Source organism: Hippopotamus amphibius, chromosome 12, assembly GCF_030028045.1.
Source record: "Hippopotamus amphibius kiboko isolate mHipAmp2 chromosome 12, mHipAmp2.hap2, whole genome shotgun sequence".
NCBI lineage: Eukaryota > Metazoa > Chordata > Mammalia > Artiodactyla > Hippopotamidae > Hippopotamus > Hippopotamus amphibius.
In genome coordinates, this window is record NC_080197.1 from 63,185,051 (window position 1) to 63,199,487 (window position 14,437).

At 36.9% G+C, this 14,437-nt stretch overlaps 1 protein-coding gene across 2 annotated transcripts in view; it reads right to left on the reverse strand.

Moving 5' to 3' along the window:
- Window positions 1–14,437, reverse strand: part of PDE3A (phosphodiesterase 3A) — a 311,065-nt gene that overhangs the window by 23,631 nt on the left and 272,997 nt on the right. The window contains exons 6-9 of one of the 2 annotated variants that reach the window (XM_057702752.1): window positions 11,076–11,295; window positions 7,756–7,841; window positions 4,722–4,876; window positions 3,205–3,342 (exon numbers count right to left, since the gene is read on the reverse strand). In XM_057702752.1, the coding sequence (XP_057558735.1) occupies window positions 3,205–3,342; window positions 4,722–4,876; window positions 7,756–7,841; window positions 11,076–11,295 (599 nt within the window). The remainder of the gene's footprint in view (window positions 1–3,204; window positions 3,343–4,721; window positions 4,877–7,755; window positions 7,842–11,075; window positions 11,296–14,437) is intronic. The other variant, XM_057702753.1, reaches the window with a different exon arrangement.

Sequence of the window (14,437 nt, forward strand, 5' to 3'; positions counted from 1 at the left end):
TATTTGAAAAGCAATATTGTTAGGATTACAAATGACTAAAGTTTCCTATTATTGTCTTAAAACACTTGGAAGATGAATTGAAAAATTAAGACAACAAGATATTTTAGAGTATGATTTTAAAATAGGAGGATTTTCACCAAGAAGCTGTTAAAAATCAACGGCCAATGATCCAAACTTTAAAGTCACTGCTAATCAGGTAAATATTGGTAACTGAAAAAGGTAAATACTCTTCCAAAATCTGAATGATGTCTTTTTAAATTTGTTAAAATAAACATGATAATCATCAAAAAGTCAGGCCGTATATTAAGGCTGAGAAGTCATTTCCATTGCACATATGTCTCTTTAAAAGTCTTTTGAAGTGAGACTTTTTCTGTGTAGTCTCAGCCAAAAGGTGATTTCTTGGAATGTTCAAGTTAATTCATTTCAGCTGTCCTGAAGTCTTACTAAAGTGCAAAAAAAAAAAAAAATGCTTTTTACACAGTGAAAATTTCATGATTTTTGTGCTTATAAACTCAAATCAAAGAAAAAAAAAAACCCACAGCAAGGCAAACAAAGTTGCCTTTTCTCAAAGTTCAATATTTTGTATTTTGGAAAAACAGTGGCATAGTAAGGACCATGTAGTTATGTATTCATTTTTGAAAGATACCTGAAAAAAAAAAGATACAAAAGTTGAACTGTTAATTATATCTAATCTTTCTATTATCTACTTGTATTCACAACTCTTAGAAAACATTTTGCGGCAAAACTGGTGAAGTTGCGCCCTCCCGGCCCCCACCTCTGCTCACAGAACTTCAAGGGGAGTTAGGTACTTGCAATGTTATTCCGTACAGTCACTTGTGCTGTAAAACCAACTGCTATAATAACCACTTTCTACTCACTCAGACTCTCCATTCTGAGAGTTTGAAAATACAATAAATAAATGCTTTTTATGAAGGGCTGAAAAGAAGTTGAAATGAAGGTAAAAAGCCTGGACCTGCAATATATGGATATATCAAATCCCAGGTCCAATATTTACCATACGACTTTAGATGAACAATATATTTTCTTTTTTAAGTCTTGGGTTCTTCTTCTATCAACTAGAGATTTAAAGAAATACCTGCATCCAAGTTAATCTGAAGATTAAGTTGTAGAATTTTGGCAAGTCTGTGACATATGTATCAAGTACAAAACAATGTGAGATTTTTCTCTCCATCCCAGGGAAGACACTCTCCAGTAAAAGAGAAAGAAGACTTCCTGGTCCACTGCCACATCTTCGTGTGGCACCATTACAGGCACATTTCCATGTAAAATCACTCCCTCAGAGTTCTGCTATGTAATCGGTTTCAGAGAGCGGGAAACAAAACCTCACTGGAAAACCCCCGAGGTGTGAGGTGGAGGTGGATTGGGTAAAACAGCCACTCTTAAACCTACCCTTAAGATCAAGAAGCATAAAAATGCTGAAGACGCTGCTCAGCATTGAGGATAAAGGAAGAGAAGAAGAATGGGACTATTAATTTGCAATAATCTGCATGGACCTTGAGGATGTTTTGCCAAGTGAAATAAGTCAGACAGAAAGACAAATACCATGTGATTCTACTTATGTGTGGAATACAACAAACAGACAAATTAATGAACAAACCACACAAAAACAAACATGTAGACATAGAGAACAGAGTAGTGATGGGAGATGGTAAAACAGGCAAAGGAGGTCAACTGTATGGTGACAGATGGAAACCACATTTTTGGTGATGAGCACATGGTAAGGTCTACAGAAGAAGAAATACAATGTGCACTTGAAACTTGTATAATGTCATAGACCAATGTTATACCAATAAAAAATTTTTTAAGAAAAAAAAGAAAGGGATCATAACTCTTAGTCAAAGTGCAAGGGCTGCCGCTCTGGTTCTCAACGTGTTCATGGTCAGAACAGGGTCCAAGAGAGGCAACAACAGCATGTTATGGAAACTCTGTAATTATTTGGAGCTGTCACAAGCCATCCCTCATTTGAGCACACTTGTTCTGTATGTAGCAGGTTGAACTGTCATTATTTTGACACGTATCTAACTTCCTTATTGGAACAAGAGTTCCTTTAAGGCAGGAACACATTTTTCTTCTTGAAGACTAGCCTAGCACTTCCTATTTGAGGAACTGAGCAGTAGAGGAAAAGGCCCCTTTAGTCTCTTCCTTCGAACCTTCACAGGTCAGGAACCCTTACTTCGAAGTTCCACACTCAGATACCTGCTCAGAGGTCTGAAGAACTCCATTGCACGGAGTACAGATGAGTCCAAAATGTGATTTCCCTTCCAGTGTTTTGCAGGGAAGGGTTTGTGGCTCCAATAAACCTGGGTCCTGAATTCTCATCTAAATCTGATATTAACAAATCTGGCGGTCTTTAGAATCTCTACTGTGATATTTCTTCAATCTGTAAGAACTCACCTAAAACATTTTAGGATAAACTGATAAATATTATCCCATCACTCCTGTTAATTGTGACAGAAGCTCGATAACAGAGCAAATCCATTTTGTTTCACTTTATTTATTGAGAACATGTTCAAATTCTTAATTTCTGTATGTTTTCTTTCTCCTTCAGAGAAACAAAACATTTCTTTATTTGGGAAACCTTGAAAGTAGTCAAGCTTAAGAAAAAAAGTACTTTAAAAAAAAGGCTTGTCATGCAGCAGTAGTTCATATTCTATATTTCTTGTGATACCTAAAGGTGTTTTCCATATTAAAATACAGAAAACTCTAATGTGTTTCTCACAGCACTGGAGGAAACATATTTCTGCATAATGTCTTATTTTTAATAAGGCCTAAGCACTGTACTATTCAAAAGTTAAAAAAATAGTCATTGGAAATAATTACAGACAATAAAATAGTGTTTATAAATTGGCAGCTTTCTTCTTGTGAGGGCTTGGGTCAGCGTGTCTTTTGCTGAATTTTACGAATTTAGATCATTTCTCTACTCTGCTTGTATATCCCCGCCCCCTCCATTTTGTCTTAGAAAATACATAATATTTTAATTGCATCATATGACATTCTACTCACTTGAAGTTCCAATTTCTTTCATTACCCCACCACCAAGGAATCTACAGAATGTTGGGTATTAAAATTTCCTTTCTCCACCTAATACTCACCACTGGGGTTAAGCATGTACAGAGCTTTAAACAACTGAGGAATTTTTTTTTTTTCTACATTTAAAGTCATCTGTATGAATGCATTTCTTACCTGACTAAGAATACGGCCACATTTTCTTCCTATTTTTTCCACCAAATCAAAAATTGGAAAATTCCAAGTATTTAGCTGCTCCATAATTGAGTCCAAGTTATCCATGACAAGAGGTTCAGGAGCAAGGATTGATTTGTCCTGTAATGAAGATAAAAACATTTTAACAAGGTGCAGTTTTTCCACAAAGCAATTTGTTCTTTCTTTGGTAAGTTCAATTCAACAATGGAGTTTACCTGAAATAAATGACTTTAGGGTGAATGAGAAATCTTCAGAAAAAAAAAAAAAATCAAAATGAATAAAACATTGACCCCAAAGTAAGGAGAAAAGGTCTTAATGCTGTTTCAGACCATGAATTTTGCGTTATTAAGTGTCTGCCTATTGCTGGTTCATATACGCTATAGAAAAATTGGGTGTTTCTTTCATAAATTAACATAACTGCTTTTTAGTCTTCTGTGGAGTTCTTAAAGAGTCAAGGACCTCAGAATACTCTGAAATTGTATGCAAATTTACCTCTATATGTTTATGTAAGTTTTTCTGAGATGAGGATTCCTGGCTCATATTGAACTCTCAAACCCCTGAGTGCAGAGGGGGAGTAAATCACGCCTTCTCTAACTGGTCCAATTTATATTATTGCTTCAAAATCAGCACTAATCCTGTAGAGTTACAATTACTACAATTTTCAGGGATTTGAATTTAATTCATGTGATCCATGGTTTCCAAAAAATCACACACTATATATATATAAAGACATTTTTATAATTGGTCCCAAATGAAGATATTCTTAAGAGTTTATTTACGAAAAAAATAGAAAATAAAGATAATGAGGATAAGGAAACACAGAAGTTACTTTATCTGAGAATCTCTTGGATTTAACAGTATAAATGGTAAATTAGGTAGAAGAAAAATGATAATAGCAGAAATTGATAATCACATGACAGTCAACTATTTTCTACCATTTGCTGCCTCCTGCAAATTAACCAGACTCAAATGGATGCTTTTATCCTCTTTAAGTGGATCTCATTAAACACACAAAATAAATCATCATGAAAAGATAATGAGTAGCAAGTATCAATGTAAACCTGGTTTAATACAAGGAAAATAAATATTGGCTCACTTTCTAAATCAGAGGTACTAGAGAAAAACCAACAGAAGCCCTAAGATAACTAATCTATTTCATTTTGATTAACTGATATTTAAAAAGTGTTGTTTTACTGATTGCAATAATTCATTTTCCTATGCATATTTACATTTTTAGATTGGGTTAAGAAATATCTGTAATCAGTTGTGGAGAGGAACACCTATGTTTTTAATCACTAAATAATAGGACTGTCAAGATGCCAGTAAGACTTGGATAGAGAAAAATTATGTTAATACATATAGGGAGGGCTATAGTACATGTGGAACCCAAGAGAGACAAATCTTCCAACCTAATGATTCAGAGATCTATTTCTAAGCCAATTCCTGTCACAGAAACCAATTTCTCAAGTAAATGAATGTGTTAAGTGATGGGGGCCTACCAGGAACATCATGGCCTCAGGGGTGTAGGTGCTGCAAGCCAATGTCTTCCTCAGAGGCTCTCTGGGGCACTCAGTCTCATCTTCATTCTGTACAATATCACTGCTATCACTGTTGTTATTGGTTTCATAATCAGAGGTAACCTGAGTGGTATCATCTGCAATTAAAAGAGCACAGCCTATTATGAAACCTGCAATGGAAAAAGGAGTCCCATTTAAGCAAATATTCCTAAAATGCGTACGGTAGATAGAGTGTTTAGGGAAATACTGCTTTCATGAGCTTACACCCCAGGAATATAGGATTATAGGATGGGGGAAAAGCATACATTCTTTAAATCCAATAAAATAGTTATGATCTGTGATTTACAGGACATTCAATAATTCCTCAGTAATAATGCGCAAATCAGTAATTCATACCTTTTAAAAATCCTATGACTTTCAAGTTACACCTTTTTTTTAAATTGAAGTATAGTTTATTTCCAATGTTGTGTTAGTTTCCAGTGTACAGCAAAGTGACTTGGTTATACATGTATACATATTCTTTTTCATATTCTTTTCCATTATGGTTTATTACAGGATATTGAATATAGTTCCCTGTGCTACACAGTAGGACCTTGTTGTTTATCCATTTTATATATCTGCTAATCCCAAACTCCTAATCTATCCCTCCCCCATCCCATTCCCCCTTTGGTAACCAAAAGTTTGCTTTCTGTATCTGTGAGTCTGTTTCTGTTTTGTAAATGACTTCATGCGTATCATATAAAATCCTATGATCTTACATTTCTTTTTCCTTTATGCATGCCCCAACACACTAAACCACTTAGTAGCTGACTAAGACCTTAACTCTAGAACGGGCACATGGATGGGAGAAACTGAACTGACATCTAAGAACAAAGTGCTGTGTAGAACATACCAGCCACAGCATGTGTTACAGAGCACGGCAGGTCCTCTGTATCCAGTCTCGATCCCTAGGGATCTGCGGTTCCTTCCGTCTCTGCCCCTCTCCACTTATCCTCCATGGCAGTCAGCATTAAACTGTGCTAACCAGAGGACCAATCCCGTAATATCAACTATCTGAAGAACATGCTTCTGGGGTAAAGACCTCAGGAAGCTTCTCTTAGCTGAATAAAGTGCCTGAGTGAAGTTTATGGAGTGCTTGCTCTGTGCCAGATAGCACAGAAAACACTTCATTTGTACTAAGGCACTGAATCCTCTTAACAATCCTATGTGGCAGGTATTATTGTGTTACTGCCTTACTCTTATCTTCACTTTGTAGATAAGAAACTGAGGCACAGAAAGGCTAAGTATATTGCCCAAGAGCATACAGCTGGTAAATTCTGTCACCAGAAATGAACTCATGAAATCTTACCTGAGTTCCTATACTCTACTTCTGATGAAGCCTAGCTTTTTTTTTTTTTTTTCTCTTCTGGTTGTTGCTTTCCATGACCTATGAAATCTTCGCCTTTCCCTAAGTCACAAAGGTATCTTCCTGTGTTTTCTTTCAGAAGCTTTATTGCTTTAGCTTTTAGTTAGGTCTGTGCTCTGTCTCAGAATAATGCTTCATATGGTGTGAAGTAGGGAGTGAGGTTCATTTTTTCCCAGCCCCACTGGATTGGAAAATTGGATCTTTGTTGAAAGCTCAATGCCTGTACAGGTGTGGGTCTCATATGGGGCTTTCTACTTGATTCCATTAGATTCTATTTGCTAATCCTTGTGCCAGCACCACACTTTCTCCATTACTGTGGTTTAAATCTTGAAATTAGGAAACATATCCTCTAACTTTGTTCTCCTTTTTCAAGACTGCTTTGGATAGTAGCCTATTCCAAACAGGAGCATCCTATAGGACACTTCCAAGGACCCGTTTTTCCTCCATCTTTCTCATGCAACAGCTTTCTAGGCTAGAATCAGACACAGTAGGAAAGTGAAACTGACAAGCTTCAATCCCAGAATTTGCAGAAAAATGAAGAAGCACACTCAAAGGCCAGAGCTCTACAGGAGACCAAAGGTGATAAGGAAATACTCCCCTTCTTCTATCAGCCTCAATAGTGTCAGAGATCAGGGACATAGAGAAGGAATATTCTCGTCTTCAGAGAGCTACAATATTAGATAACTCTACAATATTAGATAATTCTCAGAACACACAGAGAACTCTCTTTTTGATTTTTCCTGGCATATGTCCCTCATCCTTTGTCCACTGCCACAGCACACCATCCTCGTAGGCAAATAATCAATATTTATTGAGTATCTATCAAGAAATGCTGGAGCAGAAAATTAAGAACCATTCTCAGGTCACTCTATCATCCTAAAGTTCATGAAAGCCATTCTTCTTCTACCTTGGAAACTTGCTTTTGTTAGCAAGTCCCCAGGATTGCATCAGTAAAAATAAAATAATTATTATTATAGTAATTATGGCAGCAAACACTAACTACTCACAGAGATGCAGATACTATAGTAAGTGCTTTATGTGCTTTAGTAATTTCTCACAATAATCCTGTTTGGTGGGTACCATTTTTATCTCCATTTTACAGATGAAGGAACTGAGACATAGAGATTACAGCTGAGTCAGAAGCTGAATCAGGGTAGAAACCAGGCTCCAATGCCTATTTTTCTGAACCTCTCTGTAATACTGCCTCAAGGAAAAACTATGGGCTTTTCCCCCTAAGCTTACAGTGGTCTAATAAGCAGGGTCATTTCTCAGGGTCTGCAATGGAGATCTTCAGAGAGTACCCTAAAATAGATGACTCTCCAATGTCCCAGATAAAATAACATTTCTGTAGAGTTCTATATGTTAGTTAAAATGGCCTCTCAGTAAAAAATATATCTTCATTTGTGTATAGATGTATAGAAACGTTTTGGACAGCTTGGCATCAGAATTTAACCTGTGATGAATTCTAGGTAGTAGGATGATGCTGATTTCCTTCATTGGCTTTTTAAACTTGTAATCTAAAAAATCAGAAACAAATTACCTTTTTGATCAGAAAAAAAAATCAAGTAAAGCAATTTCCATTTTGAGGAACAGAATCCAACAAAGAGTCACCTGTTCTGCTTGGGGTCCGCATGGCTGCCCCGCTTCTCTCCAGGGGCCCAGCTGCAGCAGTCCCTTGGGAATATGGTCTGCCACAGCTGAGAAATAAGGGAACAGCTGTAAGTGGGTCCTTTCTTTTCAGAATATCACAGGCACATGCCTTACACATATACATTAAGATAAATAACAATAGTCAAATATTTCTACATTCTGCTTAATTCGTTTGATGGAAAGAAATAATTCTGTTTTATACATGGATGTTGATATGTAGGATACTGGGTTCTTTTTTTGGAGGGCAGGCAGGGAGTAACATCAATACAAAGAATTAGAAGCTCTGATCAACTCTCATGCTCCTCTATAGTCTAGACCATATCTGAGGTGAAACTACTGGCAATTTTTTTTTTTAACATTATTTAGAGAATCCTGGAAATAGTCTGCTATCTACTTACAGTACTAATTTTGGAGGTGCCAATGTGTATTTGGTCAAAAATATCTTTCCCAGTGGAATCCCTTTGTGTCTGCTTAAAAGCCTCATTATTAGATTTATTTCTATGGGTTATGAGATTTTATGTCCAAAGAGCCCTTTAGGAGTGCATACGTGAAAATAGAAAAATGTAGATTAATTGTATTTTTTGCCATAGAATATTTCACAGATTGATCAGTGCACCTGTAAAGGCCCTGAGGATGAATAAAGTAGACGTACATTTTGGTGAAGAGTGGATGTAGAACTGACCACACAGGATGCTAGCTGAGAAAAACAGGCCAAGGGAGTGCACTGTCGGTAACAGAGGAAAATGAATGTACTGGAGACATGGGCAGGATTCTTTAACAGAGGTGGCTGGAGGATGTAGGACACTTTTGCTTTCTCAACAGTTTTGACTGTTTAATAAATTACAAAGTAACCCCAAAAATGGCCTGGCATGTTTCCTCTCTCACTTATCTTGTTTAGAGACTCTATGATTAGATTTTAATTCTGTATTTTGCTTCTGGGTTCTTTCGTTCTGCCTAATATTACAAAGGGTCTCAGAGAGATTTTGTTTATTTTTTATTCAGTCACAGATTACTCACTGTAGAAGGAAAAGAGTGATAGTTTATAATTTAATATATTAAATATCTCATCACTTTTTCCCCCTGAATTGTGTTTATATGTGTAGTAGAGATAAGTATTTCCCGGTTAGAGCATTTTCATCCAAAGCAAATTTATTTTTCAAGCCTTAGATGTAAGCGGAAAGCATCACACACAAAATATTTCTAGTTATGAAATCCCATCAGTCTGATTTAGGGACTCAAAAGAAAATGACAGAACCAAAGGAAAAAGACCGTAGATGTAAATGATTACATTTACATTCTTGGATGAAACTTGGTAAAAGTAGAGTTTATTAGTTTGAAGATTTTTCTTTGCAAGATAATACTTAAAAGGAGCGTTTAAATGAGTAGTTCAAATAGACTACCTCTTCTGCCAAAAAAACAGCCTGTTGCATAGACATTACAGCAGCCAAGAGACTGGGATTCAACGCCAAACCCTTCAAGTTCAGCAGGGGAAACCACAATAATTAGTCGTGTGTTTCTGGAGCTCTCTGTGCCTACATGGGTGGCTGCCTTGAAGGCAATAATAAAACATGGTTTGAATTATAGATTTATAAAGCCCAAACAAATAAAACACACACTACTGGATTTATAAACATTACTGAACAAGTAGACAGTGAAATTCCCTTGTTTTTCTCCAAAACCTCCTTTATAAAAATCCCATCACATTCTTTCTGCTAAGGATACAAAAAAAAATAGACTGTGGTGAGAAAAGCTATGTGAGTGGTACATCTTTTCTGAACCTCTCTGTCCTTTCTTTAGGCAACTTATTTCTCACAAGTCTGGAGCTCACATTGGGAGCGTCTCCCTAGAAACACTGGAAGCAGATGTCGTTCATGCTAGCGACTCCCCTGGGCTTCATTTTGGCTTAGGACACACATCACAAAAAAGTATTTCTTGAGGGTGTTCCCCCAAACTCTAGCTCCATGGGCAATTATTGGGTGTTAACCTAAAGAAATTGTTTCTGTGGTCAAATAAAGTCAGAAAATGCCAGATGAAACAAAACTCAAGAGGTTTTCTTTTTGCAGGACTTCTCAGAGCTTTAAATAAAGTGATGTGTGTTGTGAATCACTAAGAGGAAAATATGATAGGCGTGTTTTACCACAGAGCATGCTTTTTTTTGGGGAGGGGGGTTAAAAAAGATGGAATTAACATCCCGCAGAAATTATTTTATTAAAAATGCTGTTATACAGAGGGCAGTAGAATAACTTTTGGATGGTAGAATAACTTTTCACTCTGGTCCTGGCCAAACACACACAAATGATTTTCCCTTTGAAACTATTTGTAAAGAGAAAGGAAGGAAAAATAAAGATTATAAAAAGAAAGGATCAGAAAATGAAATTTGTGAGGCTTAAATTTGAATGAATCAATCAAGTCTGTGACCCAACATTCGATATTAGAAGACTAACATGTAACTAATTTATTCAAACAGTTATCCTCATTAACCTTAGGGGGGAAAACAGCATTTTACTCAAGGCGCTCTCATGATTATAATAGTGTTAAAACACTCAACGCTTTTCTACTTAAAAAAAAACTGTAATACTTTAAGATCAGTTTTTCAAGATAAAGCTATTACTGAAGAACAATAATATGTTAATCAGGAAGAGAAGGTATTTCTTTTTTAGTGACAATGTGGGCAAAATAATTAGTCTTATCACACTAGGCCTTTTTTTAACCCCTGTAACAGGCAACACTGTCATTCTGCTTGAACAGGACAAAGCAGCACGAGCAATTGCCTCACTGTATTCAGAGATCCATGTGGGTCCAGCCATAACATGCCATGTGTTACCTGCTCGTTTTTAAAGCATTAAAACGGGAACTTCAAACTTAAGGTAAAAAAAAAAAATAGTACCTTTAAAATCAATATAAAATCCTCCCTGGAGAATAAGTAAAAAACTTCCCAACAAAATATCAAATTATACCAAGTGACTTGATATAAGTTTTTAATTATATGTTTTATGCATCCTCCATCAGGAAGCAGACAAAATATATAACTTATTATTTTGTATCATCTCCAGAGATGAGCTGTATATGGACTCTAAAATTTCTGTTAATGGAAAGGCACTGAAAAATTAAGTTTCTATGGTAGCCTATTCAACAGAAATCACATTATCTTGTACTTTCTTGTCAACTACTTAGGGCAACCTACACAGAGCTACATGGACTGGTGGTGAGTGTTCCTAACAGGAAAATCAATATTCGTTTTATAATTAGTTAAACTCCAGTTAACAATATGAGTTCCTTACCTGCTGCATATAACAGGTGGAGTCAGCATGTGAGGAGAAAGGTCAGGGGCACTCTGAGTGCACGTTAAAGCCCTGTGAGAACTGAGGCCTTGTTTGGCAGTTGCATCATCAGATTCTGGAAACTGTACTGCAGAAATTTTGCTGACTGGGCTGCTGGCAGGAGTCCCATGGAGAGGTGAGGAACGGGGCGAGGAAACGGGTGAAATTTTCACTAGGGAACCTAAGAAAGAAACAGAGTTGTTAAGTCCTAAATAAATGTCTTTGGAAGTCAAAATTGCAACTCTTAAGCTTCACCTTGGACTCCTTTTAACTCAGTAAGGACCAGGTGAGGACTCAGGCCACAGGGCCAGCCTCCTCTGCGTGCCACCATCTGCAGACAGGGTGCACAGTGGGGGTGTCTGCACGGCATGAAATACGAGCAATGAATCATCATGGAAAATCAGTGGCAATGTTGGCAAGTCCAATTAAAGCCTTGGTGTCCTGGAGTAACCTTCAGGACAGAAGGATATTATTATTTTTTAAAAAAATTTTCTTAGCATATAGTTGATTTACAATGTTGTGTTAGTTTCAGGTGTACAGCAAAGTGAATCAGTTACACATATACATATATCTACTCTTTTACTTTTTCAGATTCTTTTCCCATATAGGCCATTACTGAGCATTGAGTAGAGTTCCCTGTCCTGTACAGCAGGTTCTTACTAGTTATCTATTTTATACACAGTAGTGTGTATATGTCAGTCCCAACCTCCCAATTTATCCCTCCCTCTCTCTCATCCCCTGGTAATCATCAGTTTGTTTTCTACCTCCATGACTCTACTTCTGTTTTGCAAATAAGTTCATTTGTACCCCTTTTTGTTTTTAAGATTCCACATATAAGCAATATCATATGATATTTGTCTTTCTGCAGAGGGATATTATTTTCTCCTCCCATTTTTGTTTCTTCTTGGCATTCTGACCTGATATCAATAGTTAACCATTTCCCATGTGTCTGCCTTCTTCTTGGGTTGTGAGGTTTTTAGCAGCAACAGCACCTGCCACTGTTTTCAACATGAATGTATCTGGAGCAGAGTTTTTTTTAGCAGGCATTGGTTTCTTAAAACATGTTGATGAAGAAGATACATTTTTGAGAGGCAACTGGCTTTATTTTAACCATCCACGTTTTCAGTGAAACTACTTTTTGTGTGTCAAATAGTACTTTGATCAGCATCGTTTCTGAAGGAAACATTTAAAAATGGAATATGACCCATTTTCAGATCAAACAATAGGCCTCAAGCTCAAATTATAAGTGTGGACATTCGTGCCAAACTGTGTTTACTTCTCGATTGTGAAAATTTTACAGAATGCTGGCTTCCATTTCCAAATGCTGAGGTTTGAGGAAGGGATGATGTCTTTTGAAGTGTCTCTTCAAACACAGAGAAGGCAGCCTGCACTAAAACCAAAGAAAAGAGAGAAAAACCTTCTGAACAACTACCTGCTTACTACTTTTCATGATTGCATGGCTGAACAATCTACTGTAAAGCAAATGAAATGAAATCATTAAAAGTCGTTTTTCTACTGCTCACCACTCCCGGGAAACGTACAGCCAGCAACATTCACCTCATTGAATAATACGTGTGGTGACCTGGCAGCTGGCCTAGTTTGCTTCCAACATCCAGTGTTCTCAAAAGCTTTATTTGTCACACCCAGAGGTTTTCTGGTCCACTGAAAGGAATATTAAGCTTGTTGATAGACTTTTCTAATGTTTAAATTTCTTGTTGGCACTGTTATTTCTTGTTTTGTTTGCTTTAAAACATGAGAAATTGCACTCTTCCTTTGATTAACTGTGGAGGCCGGCTACCCCTCCTAGTCCTTTGCTCAATATTTCTACTGATTCCTTGATCAACAGATCAACCCCTGCCTTCGACTTAACAAATGAAACCGCTTCAACTGAAGAAGATTAAGCAACCTTCCCAGGGTCACAGTGAAGTAAATAGGAGAATGTGGAGTCAGCCCAGCTATTCTTGGTAAACTGTGCTTCCTTGGCACATTACTCTGTCAGAGTCTGCCTAAGAAACAAAAAAATTCCTTACCTACTAGGCTGCCTTTGTTTTGCTCTTTACAATGACATGCTTTATGGTTTTTGTTCTGATTTCTATTTCTATTGAAAAGATTTAGCTATTTTACCAAAGACACTGACAAACCTTCTCATTACATAATTTCTTGAGTCAAAAAAAAATTAAGTTCATTAGATTTTTAACTCACTAGATTTCTTCCCAATCAACCTATCATTGTGTGCAGCAAGTAAGCTACAGGTGGGCTGTGAGGTACTAAGGGTTATAAATGTTTTAAAAAAGAAAGATTTTATTTGGTCGCTCTGGAATAAATTTAATTGTTCATATTATCTCTAACATTCTATAATTAGATTCTTATTAGAATTTTATAAAATAAAGGAAATACAATTTTCACCAAGCTCTAAATCCCTTCCCATTTCTCCACTGCTATATAACATTATCATATTCACACACATTATTACACATATATATATGCTCTCTTGTAAGAAAGGTTGGAAAAGGGCTAGTTTATTTTTTATAATTAATTAATTAATTAATGTCTGTCTGTACTGATCAGCATGTGGGATCTTAGTTCCCTGACCAGGGACTGAACCCATGCCCCCTACAGTGGAAGAACAGAGTCCCAACCACTGGACTGCCAGGGAATTCCCAGGGCTAGTTTAATTTAGACTATTTATTAAATTAAGGCCAAATGAGCCTCCAGATAATCTTAGACAAGCAGCTTAACCATTAAGGAGCTTGATGCTGGTACAATGTGGTTTAAAGGTTATCAAGGTGTCTGCATACAGTAAGTATCTCAATAATTCGTTCATTTAACAAATACTGGTTATGAGCCTGATTCCAGGGAGTAAAGGATGCAGTAGTGAATGAAATAACATTCCCTGGAGCTTTGAGGGAAGACAGAAACTGGAAAAAGAAGACGAGAAGGAGGAAGAAAGAGGAAGAAGAGAGGAGGGGAGGAGGAGGAAGAAGAAGTCGGGGAATTCTAAGAAATAAAAAGAAAAAAATACTGCAGAGGGTAGAGGACAGAATACACTAAGGGTAAAATCTGAACAGAGGCTTGATGAAATAAGGAATCATGTAGACAAGTATGGGGGAAGGCATGTTACAGAAAGAGGGACATACAGGGGGCGGGGGGGGGTCAATGTGTTGCTTAGCAAAGAGGAAGAGGGGCAGGGCACGTAGTCAGAGAGATTGCTGGGCAAGGCTGTGTGGGGCCGGCCAGGTCAAGGACAGGTTTTAATCTCTGAGTTTTAAAGAGACTCCTGACAGGCATTGCTTTAGGCAATTCCTTAATTACTTTGATAACTA